Source organism: Eretmochelys imbricata, chromosome 8, assembly GCF_965152235.1.
Source record: "Eretmochelys imbricata isolate rEreImb1 chromosome 8, rEreImb1.hap1, whole genome shotgun sequence".
NCBI lineage: Eukaryota > Metazoa > Chordata > Testudines > Cheloniidae > Eretmochelys > Eretmochelys imbricata.
In genome coordinates this window covers 88,367,243-88,383,991 of record NC_135579.1, presented here as the reverse complement: position 1 = coordinate 88,383,991, position 16,749 = coordinate 88,367,243, and the positions used below count along the sequence as shown (strand labels likewise).

Sequence of the window (16,749 nt, the reverse complement as noted above, 5' to 3'; positions counted from 1 at the left end):
GTAGCCCCTCACTACACCGACAGGAAGGGTTCTCCAGTTGCTGCAGTTAATCCACATCCCCGAGTGGTGGTAGCAAGATTGACAGAAGACAACTTCCAGCTGCACTGGGGGTTAGGTTGACTTAACTACATCTCAGAGGTGTGGATTTTTTCACACCCTTGAGAGATGTAGCTATGCCGATGGACGTTTCCAGCATAAACCCGTCCTAGCTGACACTATGCCATGAAGTGCCCTAAGAAACTTCAGTACAGAAGTTTGTACCCTGGTGCTAGTCATTCCTATATAGCCTGTTAATTAGGATAGTGTTAAAACTACTTTACCTTCGTCTGTTGAATAAAGGTGGCAGCATGTACTTAGAAAGCTCTGCAGATTTGCTTGCTTTTTTAAAGTGATCATAGAGCAGCACTCTTGCTCGTGCTCTGTGCTGTTTGATGGCATAGGAAGGGTTCAGAACAGCGAATGTGAGACTGAAATCATGTAACATGAGCATGGTGCCTCTCTGTTTAGAAATGCTCTCCCTGCGGCACAATCACTGTAACAGCCAAGTACCTCCTGCAAGTAAAACTGCCAAGGGCACCTCATGCTTCATTTCCTGCTGGCAAGGAGCAGGCTTGGGAGTGTTTGGGGACACTAGTATGAAAGGGAGGGTACTATTGCAAGAAAGCCTAATCAGGGAGGTAGGTTTTGGTTTTAGCTCTGAACACTTTCCGACCAAGGGAACTCACTCTTTCTGACAGTTTCCCATAAGTTCAACAGTCCGTTCAAATTGTTTCACTGAATACATTAGCTTTCCCTTCACAGAACACCCCTTGGCAGATGTACATGCCAAACTAGTTAGGAAAGTCGGTTTGAAGTACAAGGAAACAGAAGGGGGATTCCAGTTAGCTGTAGGGTCCAATGCCAAATACCTGTGATATTGAGACCAGCCCCACTTCAGTTCCCATTGACTTCAAAAAGCACTGGATCTGGCCTGGTGTAAGTAAGATCTAAGTTACTTTGATAACGTAACTGCTTCTAAAGTGAGGGATTAAAGAGAGAAGGAGCTCAGCTACTGAAGTACTGCTTTTCAGCATCTCATCACATTTGAAGTGACAAGTTGCTTATGTTAGCCATCTTGCCGCATAACGAGTTATGAAAAAGAATTCCAGCTTCCAAAAAATCAGTTTTGCATTTTCATAAGAAATACAATGATTAGAAAGCCAAAAAGATATCACCAAGAACTAAGTGGCTAGGTGGGAAATTCAGGTCTCCAGTAAAGCACAGTTCTGCCCCACTGGTCTATCCACTGTAGTTCAGCAGACAAACCATAAAAAGGCTACAATTTCTTCTCACTCAATGAACCAACAACAAACCCACAATATTGTATATTTTATTTAAATTAACAAAACTACATTTTTTCCAGGTTGCTTAAAGCATTTTGCAAAAAGGGAACATACAACGAACAATTTACTAAGACCCAGGGGCTATTTCTGGTGTGCAAGTGGCAGTTAGTAGTTTAGCAAATATAAAGAGATATCTACACCATAGCAAACTTGTTAGTGTTGGACACACGAGATTTGGTTTTGAAGCTGCAATGAGTCTTTTGTAAATCAATCTTTACAACATGCAATGTTACACTATACTATAAAAGAAATCAAGATGAATTTATTCTAGGTACATAGATATTAGATAAAAAACTAAAGTTAAAGTAGGTTAAGGTTGCAGAGTCAAGCTCTCAAAAGTTGTGAAATGCCAGAATTGAGAATGGAAGTGCTCTGCCCCCTTGGGAATATGTGTGTTATGTTACAGTCTTTAATTATATGCTTATCTATATTTTCTCCAGAGGACCCCTGTCTCATTATGTGAGCATATATTTATTTAATATCTTCTTTTATTCTCCTCAGTGTGGGTCCAGGCTCTATTTGACAAAACCCATCCAAACTCTGCACTGGATACAAAATTAATAATTTCCTCCTAGGGCTCTCAGAGTGCTTCAAACATTAATACATTCACACACACACACCCCTCTCACAGAGGTGGCATTTACCCATTTACGGATGGGGAACTGAGGCACAGAATTTATGGAGAAAATTGTCAAAGTTCCATTAATTTTTGGTACCGAATTTGAGAAGCCCAGAGCCTTGTTTTTAGGAGATTTAGCATTTCATAGCACTTTACAATCTATGCTCAAAGCAGAGCACCACTCGATTTCAGTTGGAGCACTTAGCACTTCTGAAAATTCAGTCCTAGGTATCTCAAGGTGAGCAGCCAGAAACTGAAACACACACATTTAGTGATGGGGATGCTACAGACAGCAGTGTCCTTCACTACACATCTCTGACTTATCCCCACAGCAGGTCCATCGTCTGCACTGGATAAGGCAGAGGGGGCCTATGGGGAGCAGGAAATAGTGCGAGATCATTAATTAAAAAATACATCATAATGTATATGTCCAAGAGAGTCATATTAAGGTTACACAGGCAAGCTTAATACTGACATTTCCTAACTGAGTGCTTGACTTTGCAACCTTAGCAATACTGTAGTTTGTGTGTGATTTACCAGGCTTTTTAAAAAAAAAAAAAAGCCAACTGAAAATGATTGTGCCCTCCTCTGTCCATGGCAACTGGGAGCTGCAGGGTGACCATATTTCCCAAAGAGAAAATGGGACACCCCAGCCATTTGTCCGAAGTGACCCCCGTCTCCCCATGCAAGGCTGTCACTTGTCACTGGAACCCTGCCAGGGCCCCACTGCCTGTCAGCTCCAGAGTCCTGCAGCCCCTTGGGCTGAAGCAGAGAATGTCTCAGAGGTCTCTGGAAGTCACGGATTCTGTGACTTCCATGACCTCAGTGACAAACAGACTTATTATGCATGAGTCATCAGCAGATTTGGAACCTTTAGATTCACAGCACAAACCTCTATTACTTGAGCAATGGATAGCAGTCGACTGTCATCCTCTGCATGGACCAAGCTCTACAGAGGGATGAGACACAAACTTTGCCAGGAGTTTCAAAAGATATTTGCGGACAGCAGAAATAAGAGACTCAGGAATCCATCTTAAGCTCTGGAATAGCATGCACTCGAGTGGGCACAGACCCTTCTGCCCATCTCTCTCAGCCTCTCCCCTTCTGCCCCAGTCCCCTCCAACCCATGCCTGTCTTAGTTTTCCTCTCTTGCTCACCACAGCTCTAGCTCTTCCTCCTACTCTCCCACACACCCCCAATCCACATGTATCCTAGTCCACTCCCTCTCCCTCCAGGTCTGGATCATCCCCTCTGCATTTGAAATCAGGCTGTTTCCTCCTCCACACTGCCTGGGCATTAGCAGGGAGAACACAGGACTTAATACCGTATGCAGCACTACAGCATCCTGCAGCAGCCAAGAGCAGCAATTGCAGGGAAAGTCCTGCTCAACTGTGCAGTCTTCTGCAGGACATTGCCAGAGCTAAACTCCCCAGAGAGTCTAAGAACTGGTTAGGAAGTTTGGCCAAGTTACTAGACATTGAAAAACACTGGTTCTCACATGTTCAGTGCCGATTTGGCAGCTAAGTTCTCCAGACATTCCATCTCTGCTGAGTATGTTCCATGCTAGTGCTGCAGGCATCGAGTAGGAGTTGCCCTGCAACTGCTCCTCCCAGCTGCTGCAGGATCCTGTGCCCAGTGCCACAGCAACAGAGGAGGGAGACAGTCTCTCCTGTGTCCTCAGTGCTCCCTCTCCTGACACCCAGGCATCATGGATGAGAAAGAGCCATCACTGGAATGCAGAGGAATGAGAAATGGAGGAAGGAGGGGTGGGGAGAGAAGGGGGTTCAGGAGCCCAATGGGTGTGGGGCAGATAGGAGGATACAAAAAGGTTGCGGGACACAAGGGCAGAAAGGTCTATAACCACTGGAGTATACTCCCCTCCAGGACTTGGAAAAGAATCCAGGAGTCCAGAGTTTCTACATTTCTCTGTCAGCAAATAGCTGTGAAACCTACTAGTAAAGTGTGCATCTCTCCCGTCTTTAGTGCCTAGTTCACACATCAGGTAACAGCCTACTACTGCTACCAGTCACTGTTAGCTTAAGTGGCAGAGGTCTGTACTACAGATCTAAAGGTTTGAACCCTGCTAGTGACCCAACTGGGGGGAAGGGGGAGAGGGTGTCAATATGGTTAGATACAGAATATAATTTTGTGTTTTCTGTGTGTTTATGAGGAAATTGCACACCAAAGAAAACAAAATACTAAATACCTCCTCTTAAGTGAGCACTGTCCATTTTGTGCATTAATGAGGCAGGAGTCCTGTGTAAAAACCCCAGTAATTAAAGACTATCATCCTGCATACACACAAGTATTCAAATTAAGGTTCCGCAGGCAACATTAATCCTGGCTTTTAACTCTTGAAGGTTTCACTTTGCACCCTTAGTGTTCATTTAGCGTGTCTACGTAAAATATAGACTACATATCCTGCCCTCCCCCAGAGATAATATACCATATTAAAGAGAGTTTACAGAGGTTCTATTTTAGTGCCACTGCTCAGTGAACACACTATAAATACTGGGCTTTTGTAGAGTTACTTCTGATGTGTCCTCAAGGAGGCTGTTGTCTCAATCTGTGTATTGTACTTCATTGTGTTTGTCCCAAGTGAGGTGTTCCAGGAGTTACTCCTGAGCCTCCTTGCGAGCCAGCTTATAAATCTCGGTTGGCCCGTCCACATGGGTGATGGTGGTGGTGAGCTGAAGCTCCTCCCCACTACTTACTCCCAGGTCACCTGAAATACAAAGCTACATTTCAGCTTGATGCACAAAGAAGGACCTGGGAACTAGAGAGTGACTGCCAGGTTAAATTTCCCTAGAGTTTGGGTTTTGGAAAGAATAAGCTTTTCTAAAACTGAGGACTACGAAGGGTTTCCATGTAGTCAGATTCATTTGAAGAGAAGAATGTTCCCTTGCAGTGGTTTCAGTCCAAAACAAACAAACACTGTTACATGAGCTAATGATGAAGAGCCACTGTGTTACTGAAAGATATTCCAAGGAAACCAACTGTAAACTCAGTAAACAAACTATTTAGTTCCATTCCTCAGTCTTGTCTTTCACTTCCTCCACCACAGCTACACAATGCTGTCCCCAGGCTATTTCAAGTTAGTATTCATATGCAATTAAGAGCCACACCAAAGCCCAGTTTACCATTTGATTGATCTTCACCATAATTCTTGTGTGATGGAGCATATAGGAACATAAGAGCAAAGACGTAAAGGTTCCACATCCCGTAGATGCCAGTGAAGAAGGCACTGTTCACTTGTATTGTGAAGTCCCCCCATTTCCAATGGCCTTCAGTCACCTGTCCACGAGAAAGCAGAGATTCAATAGGGACAGATAGGTAAAGAGAATTCTCCTATAATGAGCAAGCACCTACAAAGCAAATATGTTTCTAAGAGCAGCTACATAGAAATCTGAAATTAAGACAGAATGAAGTACATGGACAATTCATGTCCAGACAAACACATCAAAGTAAAGCCTATACTAAAAAGTCTCTTCCCCTGTCACCAGTCTATAAAGAATGGCACATGCAACAACATTCATATTAGAAACTTTATTCATCTTTGTTTTTTTAAAAACTAACAAAATTTAATCTCAGAACATTCAAGTTAGATCATTCCAGTCATTCAAGACGTTAGTGAGAGGATAATCATATTCAGGCAGTACCTGGGAGACTAGCTATGTCTGAAAACTTTAGAGGGTCTATAAATAAACCTTTTATAGAAGAAAACAGCATGAATAATGCAAAGATCTAATGGCATCCAACATGTCTCACTGCTTCTGTCTTACAGCAGAGACCTATGCCTGATAGCACTAGTTCCAGATATAAAGAGAAAGACAGGAGACTCTATGGAGAGTTAAGAAAACAGTAATTTAATATTAATCTTTTGAAAACAATGAAATGCATGAGCTGTGCACCTTAAGACTGCCTTCCATTTTAAAGCCAAATGAACAAGCCATTTGGGGCCATACCCTACCATTGACTTTAAAGCAGAATTCCCCATAGAAAACAAGGGTGCTCTGCTTTAAAGAAAGAAAGACAGTGGCAGAACAGAGTCTTTAAACAAACAAAAATACCAAACTTGATGCAAGTAACCAGACAAAATGATTTGCCAGATTTGAGGTAGACCTTCAAGCCAACTGCTTCAATTGAACAGATTTTTAGATCAGAGTTATCTTACCATGCCAATCAAACTACGGCATTGTTTTCATATGCAAAGGGAGCACAGAGACTAGATTCTCTAACATAGTATGTCTGAGGGTACTTCTGTGCATGACTCAACAGTAGCAGTAAAACTGGCAAGAAAATAAAATCCCTTTGTGTGAAAAATTTCACCTTTTTGAAAAAGTTTTCATCACAAGCAGAGATGAAACATCCAAAATTTTTTTCACAGGAAAGGACTTCAAGAAAAACTCCATTTTGCTTCTCCCAAAACCGAATCTTTCAGCTGCCCATCATCAGTTTTGCTTTCTGCCTGCAGTGAAGCTGACCCGCTCCTCCCAATTCCTGCAGCCAAAGAACTGGGGCTCTCAGTCCCCCCCCGCACCCCAGTGCCTAGCTGGGGAGATGTCTTTTCAATTTCACCTACAGAAAAGAAGCCCCCCCCAAGCAAAACTGAAATTGTCCTACAACTGACATTTTCCTTGGGAAAAGAGCATTACTCTTTAGAAAATTCAGACGAAAAAGTTTCAGAACAGCTCTACTTTCAAAGTAGAAAGGAGTTTGACTATTTTATAACTTGTAAGGGTGTATCCATTGTATTTCTTCAACTAAAGCCTGCATGTTTATGCGACTGCTGCCTTACACCTGAGGCCAATAAAACATCTTAACAATGGAAAGTCATCTTGGGAGGCTGTAGTCCTGGGAACTGGTCAGGAGAGTGAAGGGGTTTATTCTCAGAAGAATATTGTGGGGTAGACCTTCAAGAGGGTGCATGGTGTTTTACCTGTGCAACTTAAAACATAGCCGAATACCCTATAGTTTTATTATACTTATATATCTAGATCTATAGGCTAAATCCACGTTCAGAGGGAAGAGAGCACACTCTCGCTTTCTCTCCTCTCCTCCCCCTCCCCAAAAAAACAAACAGTTAGAGCATTTAAGACTACAAAATCAAGCACTCAAAAGTTAAACACCAGAATTAAAAAAAATCACAGACACACACACCCCAGACAAGTTCATGGAGGACAGGTCCATCAACGGCTATTAGACAGGATGGGCAGAGATGGTGTTCCTAGACTGTTGGCTAGAAGCTAGGAATGGGCAACATGGGGGTGGATCACTTGATTACCTGTTCTGTTCATTCCCTCTGGGGCATCTGGCATTGGCCACTGTCAGAAGACAGGGTACTGGACCAGATGGACCACTGGTCTGACCCAGTACGGCTGTTCTTCCAATTAAGGTTTCCTATGCAACCTCAATTCGGCCCCCTTGTGAACATGTATTATGACACAGTCTATAATTGCATCCTCACATATTAGAGAGATTTTCAAAGAAAAAGGTCACCAGAATTTTTTTTTTTTTTAAACGTGGAAACCCGGCCCCACCACACCACCACTACCTTCATATTGCAAATGGTTAAACTATTTTGCCTCAAATCTGGGGGCGGGGGGGAAGCTGTCCTGAGGCAGGTGTCAGAGTAGCAGCCGTGTTAGTCTGTATCTGCAAAAAGAAAAGGAGTACTTGTGGCACCTTAGAGACTAACACATTTATTTGAGCATAAACTTTCGTGAGCTACAGGTCACTTCATCGGATGCATTCAGTGGAAAATACAGTGGGAAGATTTATATACACAGAACATGAAACAATGGGTGTTACCATACACACTGTAACAAGAGCGATCAGGTAAGGTGAGCTATTACCAGCAGGAGAGCGGGGGTGGGGGTGGAACTTTTGTAGTGATAATCAAGGTGGGCCATTTCCAGCAGTTGACAACAACGTCTGAGGAACAGTGGGGGCGGGGCAGCGGGCACAAAGTGGGGGAATAAATATGGGGAAATAGTTTTACTTTGTGTAATGACCCATCCACTCCCACTCTTTATTCAAGAGTTAATTGTATCCAGTTTGCAAATTAATTTCAATTCAGCAGTCTCTCGTTGGAGTCTGTTTTTGAAGTTTTTTTGTTGAAGAATTGCCACTTTTAGGTCTGTAATCGAGTGACCAGAGAGATTGAAGTGTTCTCCAACTGGTTTTTGAATGTTATAATTCTTTGTTGCAAGAATAGGTTCCTGGGTTAGTGGTTCTGTTGTGTGGTGTGTGGCTGCTGGTGAGTATTTGCTTCAGGTTGGGGGGCTGTCTGTAAGCAAGGACTGGCCTGTCTCCCAAGATCTGTGAGAGTGATGGGTCGTCCTTCAGGATAGGTTGTAGATCCTTGATGATGCGTTGGAGAGGTTTTAGTTGGGGGCTGAAGGTGAAAGCTAGTGGTGTTCTGTTATTTTCTTTGTTGGGCCTGTCCTGTAGTAGGTAACTTCTGGGTACTCTTCTGGCTCTGTTCCTCAGACATTCTTGTCAACTGCTGGAAATGGCCCACCTTGATTATCACTACAAAAGGTTCCCCCCCGCCCTGCTCTCCTGTTGGTAATAGCTCACCTTACCTGATCACTCTCGTTACAGTGTGTGTGGTAACACCCATTGTTTCATGTTCTCTGTGTATATAAATCTCCCCACTGTATTTTCCACTGAATGCATCCGATGAAGTGAGCTGTAGCTCACGAAAGGTGATGCTCAAATAAATGTGTTAGTCTCTAAGGTGCCACAAGTACTCCTTTTCTTTTTGTCCTGAGGCAGACACTCAGTATGAAAAATTTCAACCCAAACAGTTAACTTTTTGGCAAACTTAAACAACTGACAACAGGGTCTTATAATGGGAAAGATCAGGCAGCCTTAATAATAAGCAGACGCTACCAGCCCAGCTTACAATCTATGCATTCCTGTGTCCTCTGTACTAGGATATAACCAATATGTTGGCTACTTAGGAATTTGGATACTGCACTCTGTCATACCCAGTTTGGTTTCAGCACACTCACCTGACTGACAATGAAGAAGATGATAGTCATTGCTGCACAGGCCAGAGTGATGAGCATCAAGAACTTGAACCTAAAAATCAGCCCCTATTTAGAGAGAGGACACTGGTCATCGTAACGGAACAGACAATCCCATTTCAATTTTTGGCTTCTACAAGATGGAAGTTGGAAAAAAGATTAGTCCAAAACCACAAAACCCACAACCACCCACTCGCTCCTTTGTCCTACACTGGTGACAGCCGGTATTCTCTGTTCCCCACACGTCTGCATTCCTGCCAGTTACATTGTGTGGGGTGTAGAGGTCTTGACTGCTACTGCTTTCCATTACATTTGCTCCTGTGAAATTAAACGGATTTACTTAGAGCTAATGTGAAGGAAACACTTGAGTTTAAGCAACAAGGTTTCATTAAATTAACAGCACGTTTGATAGTCTGTGGCTTCCTTGATAAATCAGATATGCTTTCTTTCTAGAACATATATCTGTGATGAGGGTTTGTTAGGTTATATCAGGAGTGATCTACTTTACAAATGTTTTCTGTTTCTGTAAGTGTAACGAGTTCATGTGAGGAGAGTGCAAACTTTCCTTATCTAATTTTCTTTGGCCGAGAATTTAAGGCGACTAAATGAATGTTGGATTGTAGATTAAAGACATCAAACAAATGACATAAATTTACATGGTTTGGGGGGGCTTATCACAGACTTTGTTTGCTTTTTTAAATCTGTTTTGAATTTAACAAAGACAGATTTTAGTTATGTTAGTTTTGAATCACACTGACTCGGGCACCTTGGGGGAGTGAGGACATTTTACAAGTTAGTTTGTGCACAGCTGCTATTGTGCAGCAGGTGGGCTGAGGTGGCAAGACTGAAGGCCTCAGGGCAAGGACTGTCTTTTTGTTAAGCGTTTGCACAGTGTTTAGAGCAGTGGAGCCCTAAGCTCTATTGCAACACAAATTCATAATACCGGTGCCATGCTTTTAACTCAAGGAAAAAGATGAAAGAAGAGCTAAGACTTCGGGGAAATGTCTGCAAAAATCCAGATTTTCTTATTGGAACAAGTAATGTATCTTTTAATGAGTCACAAACAACCTGATTAGACACAGAATTTGACTCATCGGACCATTGTCTACCCAAGTTTTATGGACACAAAACTTTATCACCAAGACAACAACAGGCATTCTTGGCTTGACTGCAACTCTATCTTGGCTCCTTCTTCTGCTCCGCAACAGCAATTAAAGAGGAATGAGTACAGCTCTGACCAGAGGCCAGCATGGCCTAAGGAGAGGATGGCAAACCAGGAACTCTGGATTTTTAATCCTGTTCCGATGCAGACTCTCTTGAGTGGTTTGGGCAAGTCACATGAGCACCCTGCATCATTTTCCTCATCTGTAATAATAGTGCTTTACATCAGTAGATCTCAAAAGGTTTTACCACCTGGCCACACCACTCTGAAGAGAAACACAGAGTGGATTGGGAGTAAATGCCTACGAGTACATTGGGCAGATTAGTGTTTGTCAAGTACTTTGAAGACTGAAAGCATTAGGTGGGGGCTAAACATCAGAACGAAGAAAAGTTGACTGCCTTTTTGTGAACTGACATTAGGATGGTTTTGGCAGCATGAGAAAGCTGGTAAAATACGAAGTTTTCTAAATGATGGAAAAAAAGCTAATGAGGGTGGATACAGTTTTTCTGGTAGATTATCAGTAGCCTTTTTGGAATACTAAAGCAATGAGCACATGAACATGCACACCTTTAATCCAACAAGGGTTTTCTAACCTCATAATGAAGCCTGCGAGCCTTGCTCATTGCTGGGAGGCTGGATTGTTTCCCACTAATGTTTCTGAACACTTGAAACACCATGAAACACAAAAACAGGAAGTAGAGGCAAAGGCAGATTCCTGCAACTATAATAAATGCCATCTGAGCAGTAAAGTTAAAGGAAACAGCTACTTGACAAAGCAGGAGACTGAAGAAAATATTATCCAGGTAATTAGAACTTTACAAAAGTAAACTAATTATTGCAATAATCCTAATTCAGGCTTCTAGTATGTATTAAATAGAAGCTTCTGTCTGAGTGCTTCACGGTCCCTTCCCCAGCTCAGTCCCAGAGCCAACGCTCCGGTTGTTCCCCAAGCATTTAACATGGTGTTAACGAGGGATAAAATATTAAAACTCCTGCAGGCTAAAAAGGCTAAGCTGGAACTGTCACTTCTGCTCCGCTGGTATAAAGAGACGAGGCTTAGCAGAGAAGACGAGAAGTAATAACCAACCAACATGCGATCTAGGAGACTCCTGTAAGAGGACTGGGATGCTGAGGAAGTGAAACTAATCACATTACCTTATCTTAGCCTGGTAATAAAAATTAAATGCAGCTAAAAGCACTTCCAGCCTGACCAGGCAAATTTAAAAAGCAATTTGTATAAATGCTGTAGGACCACGCTTCCAAGTGTCAGCAATTAAATGAACTGCCCCAGAGAAAAACAGCTCTAGTTCAGACCAGGAGAAGAAACAGCACGAAGGGTGCAGTTTAGACAGGGTTCAGAGAGAACAGGATTTTTTCTAGAATCACTAACTCAAGATGTGCCATTTCCTAGACTTTCTGCAATTTGAGGCAGATGCTAATTTTTCTAATCATTTCCATTATCTCAATACTAATTTCAGAATTCATTCTTGCAGCAAAATCTACAGGCTGCACTAGTATTTTATAGCAGTGTCCCCCTATAGAGCCATAAAGTTGTTCATTCAAAGGCAACTCTGGATCTTCTACTATATTCGAGTCAGAAACCAATTTCCTAGTTCCATCTTACCAAAGTGAACAGGCTTTTCATCAGGTTCCATAAGTACTTTGAGAAAGTGAAATTTTTAGTTACTAAAATGTATTTCTCACTCCAAAAACCTAACACAAAATAAATGCTACTGCATAAAAACAGATAGAAGGATACAGCCAGCTCCGTGCCAACATCTGTGGTCCAGATACTGTAGAATGGATTTTTCAGTTGTACCCCTCTAAAAATAGGAGAGAATTCAGGGCAATCAGAATTCACATGCAAAGAGTCAAAGATACAGTAAAATACACATTTCTATACAGCTAACTTAACAGTTTGGAAAAATGAGTAATGTTATTTTGCAGTTTGGGAGTGTGTATGGAGGTGGGTGGGAAAACTTCAGTTTACATTCCAGTGGATGCATAATCTTACAAAAACTGTTCCAACACAACTTCACGGTACTATAAAAGCGAAAGGAAAAGCTTTCTTGTCTCTTTGCAAGAAAAATGGTGAAGCAAATGGTTGGACAGTTGCGGTCAGCATGGGGGGGGGGTCGGGGTGTGTGTCCAAAAGTGACTTGTATCAGCTATGCAAGTCATAGCATTTTTAAAATATGCATTGTTTATGGTGTCAAGCACACTGGCTGAGAAGGAATTCTTGTCACTTGCACAGTATTAAACCTCCTTTTCAATTATGCAGAATTATAACGATTCCACATTGCTTCAAAAAAGCGTTCGTTGGAAATGGATAGGGTACAGCTAATAAAAATCTTCCCCATGTAAGTGTTAAGACAGGAAAAAGGGATGAAACTTTCATATACAACAATATAAGAGACTGGGCTAACTTTTATGTCTTGATGACATGTACCAATGAAGCGATACTGTAAGGAATTGTATTTTAGCCCACAATGGGTACAGAGCTGGATAAGAGCCTCATTTAAAAAAAAAAAAAGACAGGACTAGGTCTATTGCATTTTCATCCGGAAGCTCACTCACTGTTCCAATGCAGCTTTCTGAGATTACTCAATATACCCTTTGACCTACAAGTCAAAAAAAATTTTTTTTGTCCTGTGACAGGTAATATTTCCATGCTTTGTGAATTTATGTGTAGGCAGGCAAAGAGCTATCTTTTATCTCTTTCTCTCACTTTCAGTCATTTTCCAGTAAGAAGTCTACTTTTAAGTAATGCAATCTAATGTGGAAGGGAAAACTTAAATTAGGGAAATTGCTACTGGGATGTCTAAGAAATTGAACTCTGGGCCTGGAGGAAATTGAGTTATAAGAGGGCTAATGACTTGAATACCTAGTCTGAGGAAAAGGGACTTGCCATTCCTTTCCCCAAGGAGCACAGAAAGGTGGCTGGTGAATACCAGTGTTGGCATGAGGAGACCCAAATGGCCTGAAGAGTGCGAAGCCTTTGTACCAACTTTTCAATCCTTGTCTCAATAAAGCTATTAGAAAAAGGCAAACCAACATGGACTCAGTGTAAAGATGAATTGTATCCCCCTGTAAAATTGTATGCCCCTGTAAAAAGAGGGCAGCACCTGAGATCAGAGCACAATTGTATTATCACTACAGAGTGTTAGAGAAAAAAAAGTCTCCCTTACCTCTCGCACATGTCAAAGATGAAAAGGCAGAAGGCACCAACAGCTATGGGCCCAACCTGTTTCCAGTACCCAGAAAAACGATTTCGTTCATTTTGATCCTAATGAATCAAGCCATGATAAAAATAAGTTAATTTATGGAAGGGGGGAAAAAAAGTGACTGAATTATGCACGCACAGTGAGGCTGATAGCAAAGGACATTCCTAAGTCAAGAAAGAGGTTACTTACTAGGTGCTGTTTTGTGTCAGCTCTGTGCATATCCATGGTGGGATATGGCATCCCAGATTTCGAGCTGCATAACTTCACGGGGAAGCCATGTTCATTGGAGGATACATGAAAGAGCTTGTGAGAGCGAGACATCATTGCCCTATCCCAGAGGTGGGCAAACAATGGCCCAGGGGCCGGATCCAGCCCATCAGGGCTTTGGATCCAGCCCGCAAGATTATCACCCCCATGGTGCCGTGGTCCCCACGTCCCTGCTGGAAGCTGCCGGCACCACGTCCCTGAGGCCCCTTGGGAGGTGGGGTAGAGGGCTCTGTGCACTGCCCTCACCTCCAGGCACCGTCCCCCACAGCTCCCATTGGTTGGGAACAGGAAACTGTAGCCATTGGGATTTTCGGGGGAGGTATCCACAGGGGAGGGCAGTGCGCGGAGCCCTCTGCCCCCCACCCCCACCACAGCAGCCGCAGGGATGTGGTGCCAGCCGCTTCTGGGAGTGGCACGGGGCCTGGGCAGGCATGGAGACTGTCTTAGCCCTGCTGCGTGCCACTGCCACCCCAGAATCATTCCAAGTAAGCGGCACCCCGCAGCCCAACCCCCTGCCCTGAGCCCCCTTGTACACCCCAACCCCTGCCCTGAGCCCCCTTGTACACCCCAACCCCTGCCGCACCCCTCCTGCATCCCTGCCCTAAGCCCCCTGCCCCAAGCCCCTTCCTGCACACCGTACCCCACCCCCCTGCCCTATATTCATGGCCCTGCATGCAATTTCCCCACCCCGATGGGGCCCTCGGGCCAAAACCTTTGCCCACCCCTGCCCTGCCCTACCCTAATATGGGAATGCAGTCCCGCCCCCCAAACAACTGCCTCTGTTCCTTCTACCAAACCACACAGTCCTGATGTCATACAGACTTCTGAGTAGAGGGGAAGGTGGGCAAGTAGTGAGAATGCACAGAGGTGACTCCCAAAGAAGAATTACTGATAAGTAACCTCTCAGCTTTGAGGGCATCTGTACATTTCTATTTGTGGGAAATTAACAAGCAGCATGTCCATCTGGAGGAAAGCAGGTGAGGAGTTCTGCTTAAACTTAGGACTTGTCTATGTGGTACATTAACAGGCAGTAGGGATCTTTAAGTGCCCATTAGAAGCGTCCACATGGGCCAGTTAGTGTGTGACATGCTGGTGTGATTTAGAATTTACACCCTAAAGCACCATGTAGCCAAGCCCATAGACTAACACTGTTCTGCCAGTCTGGGCACTGGAGCACTATGCGGTTTCCAAGGAAGAGATCTGATGAAAAATGTGCACAACACTCCAAATTGTTGCTTTGCAAACATTTAGTTTCCACCGGGGAGCTTGTCTAAAGCAACCACTGATGCTGCATTTGCTCTTGGGGAGAGGGTTTTTAAAGCAGGAGATGCTCGTTTCCTAGCTAAGATGTATACATCTAAACCTGCGTGAAAGTCTGGTTGGTAACAGTTTCTCCCTAGCATTTATTCACATATGCTACAAACAACTTATCGGATTTCTAAAGGGAACAAGATACTCTTTACTCTATAGTCACACCCACCATCATATGCTCTCCACAAAAGATTATCCAAAATGACAGAAGCATGGCATAGAAGATTCCTTGTCGAATATCTCCAAAGAGCAACATCCAAGTCCAGTCAAATCCAATGGAAAACCACTCTACTGGGATGTTTATGAACGTCATGGAAATCCCAAGAGCAAAGATTACCCTGGAGAAGCAGACAGAACAGAATCCCTTTCTATTTCAAAGAAAGGACCAGGAGGACTAGGCCAAAGGAGCTCAAACTTCATGAAGAAGTAGAGGTTTCCTCCTTTTTGCCACGATACTTTCCTGTTGGCCCACCCACATAGCAGTATTGTTATCCTGTCTCCACAGAGACACCCTTAATGAAGGGTGACTCAGTAACTGGCAAGAAATGTATCTATTTCAAACAAAGCTCATGCTTAGGAGTTAAAATGGAAAACCAGTTGCTGTTTTCAAAGGACTGGTTGGGCAGTCAAATTCTTATGGTGCTAATCCTACACATGCACCCACAGGCAGAGGGGACCCTGATGCAGCAGCCTAGGGCATTTCTGCCACATTAGGAGATCAGAATTTGGGGAGCTGACGCAGAGGGTACAGACACTGTCTGCTACACAGCCCTGCAGGGACTTCCCGTGCATCACCAAAAAGTTTTGGGAGGCAAATTCTGTGGCTCCATGATTGCTGTGAGAGAATGGCAAAAGGGTCTAGTCACTCACACACAGGAGGAATGTATCAGCTATACAGACTATTGCAGAACAAAGACTGCAACAGAGGTTGAAGAGCAGCTCTGCTGCCACATTGGCTTGGCAAAGAGTGGGGAAGGAAGGAAATTGGATCCACAGGGATTGCAATCTAGCACCTGGCCAGTTTACCCAGGCTTTGCATGAGGCATACATTTTGGCCTAAATCTTATGTGTTGTCTGGATCACAGTGAGTTACTTGTCTACTCACTTTTCCAGCAGGACAGGAGCGCGTGTCATCATCGTGATCCGTCTCCAATACCAAACCATGATGATGAAGATGCTGGGCGTGAGGAAGGTTTTCATTGCAAACCATACCTTTGTAAAACCTCCATTTTGATGGATACCCTGAGGATACAAGTTTAACCGTGGGAGCTGTACAATATTTCACTTTCCTTATTTACAGACAAGATCAGATTTGCATTATCCTGTTATAGTCACAGGGCCTGACAGAAATTCCAATAGTCTGAACTTCAGCCACTTAACATTAAAGAGTATTGCTTGTGAAATGCACAGCTGAAGTGTTTGACAAAATGGAAAGAGCTGTACACCGCTGTTTAATGTGTCCTGACCATTCAGTCCAAGTAGAATTTTTAGGACTCCTGATAACTAATGCAAATATTGCACCACTTCTGTTTTTATCAATTTCTGGTTATTTGGAAATCTACTATTTTAGTACTGGTGTTTAATAGGTATATTTTTTTCATACTATTTAATCAATAAAAGTTGCCATGCATTTAAACAAAATTAATTTATTCAAACATGAAAATTAGTCAACTTAATATTAAATGAGGAATGGGGAGGGATGAGGACATACATGATGGTAACCCCAATAAATACTGGGAGCTAATAGGCA

General features: G+C 43.2%; 1 protein-coding gene across 1 annotated transcript in view; it reads right to left on the bottom strand.

Moving 5' to 3' along the window:
* Positions 1-1,403: 1,403 nt before the first annotated feature.
* The window catches only part of WLS (Wnt ligand secretion mediator), a 68,895-nt gene continuing 53,549 nt past the window's right edge, over positions 1,404-16,749 (bottom strand). Inside the window, exons 5-12 of the mRNA XM_077823986.1 lie at positions 16,105-16,241; positions 15,169-15,337; positions 13,386-13,483; positions 11,957-12,020; positions 10,791-10,934; positions 9,021-9,104; positions 5,142-5,295; positions 1,404-4,726 (exon numbers count right to left, since the gene is read on the bottom strand). Coding sequence (XP_077680112.1) covers positions 4,617-4,726; positions 5,142-5,295; positions 9,021-9,104; positions 10,791-10,934; positions 11,957-12,020; positions 13,386-13,483; positions 15,169-15,337; positions 16,105-16,241 — 960 coding nt within the window. The 3' untranslated portion in view covers positions 1,404-4,616. The remainder of the gene's footprint in view (positions 4,727-5,141; positions 5,296-9,020; positions 9,105-10,790; positions 10,935-11,956; positions 12,021-13,385; positions 13,484-15,168; positions 15,338-16,104; positions 16,242-16,749) is intronic.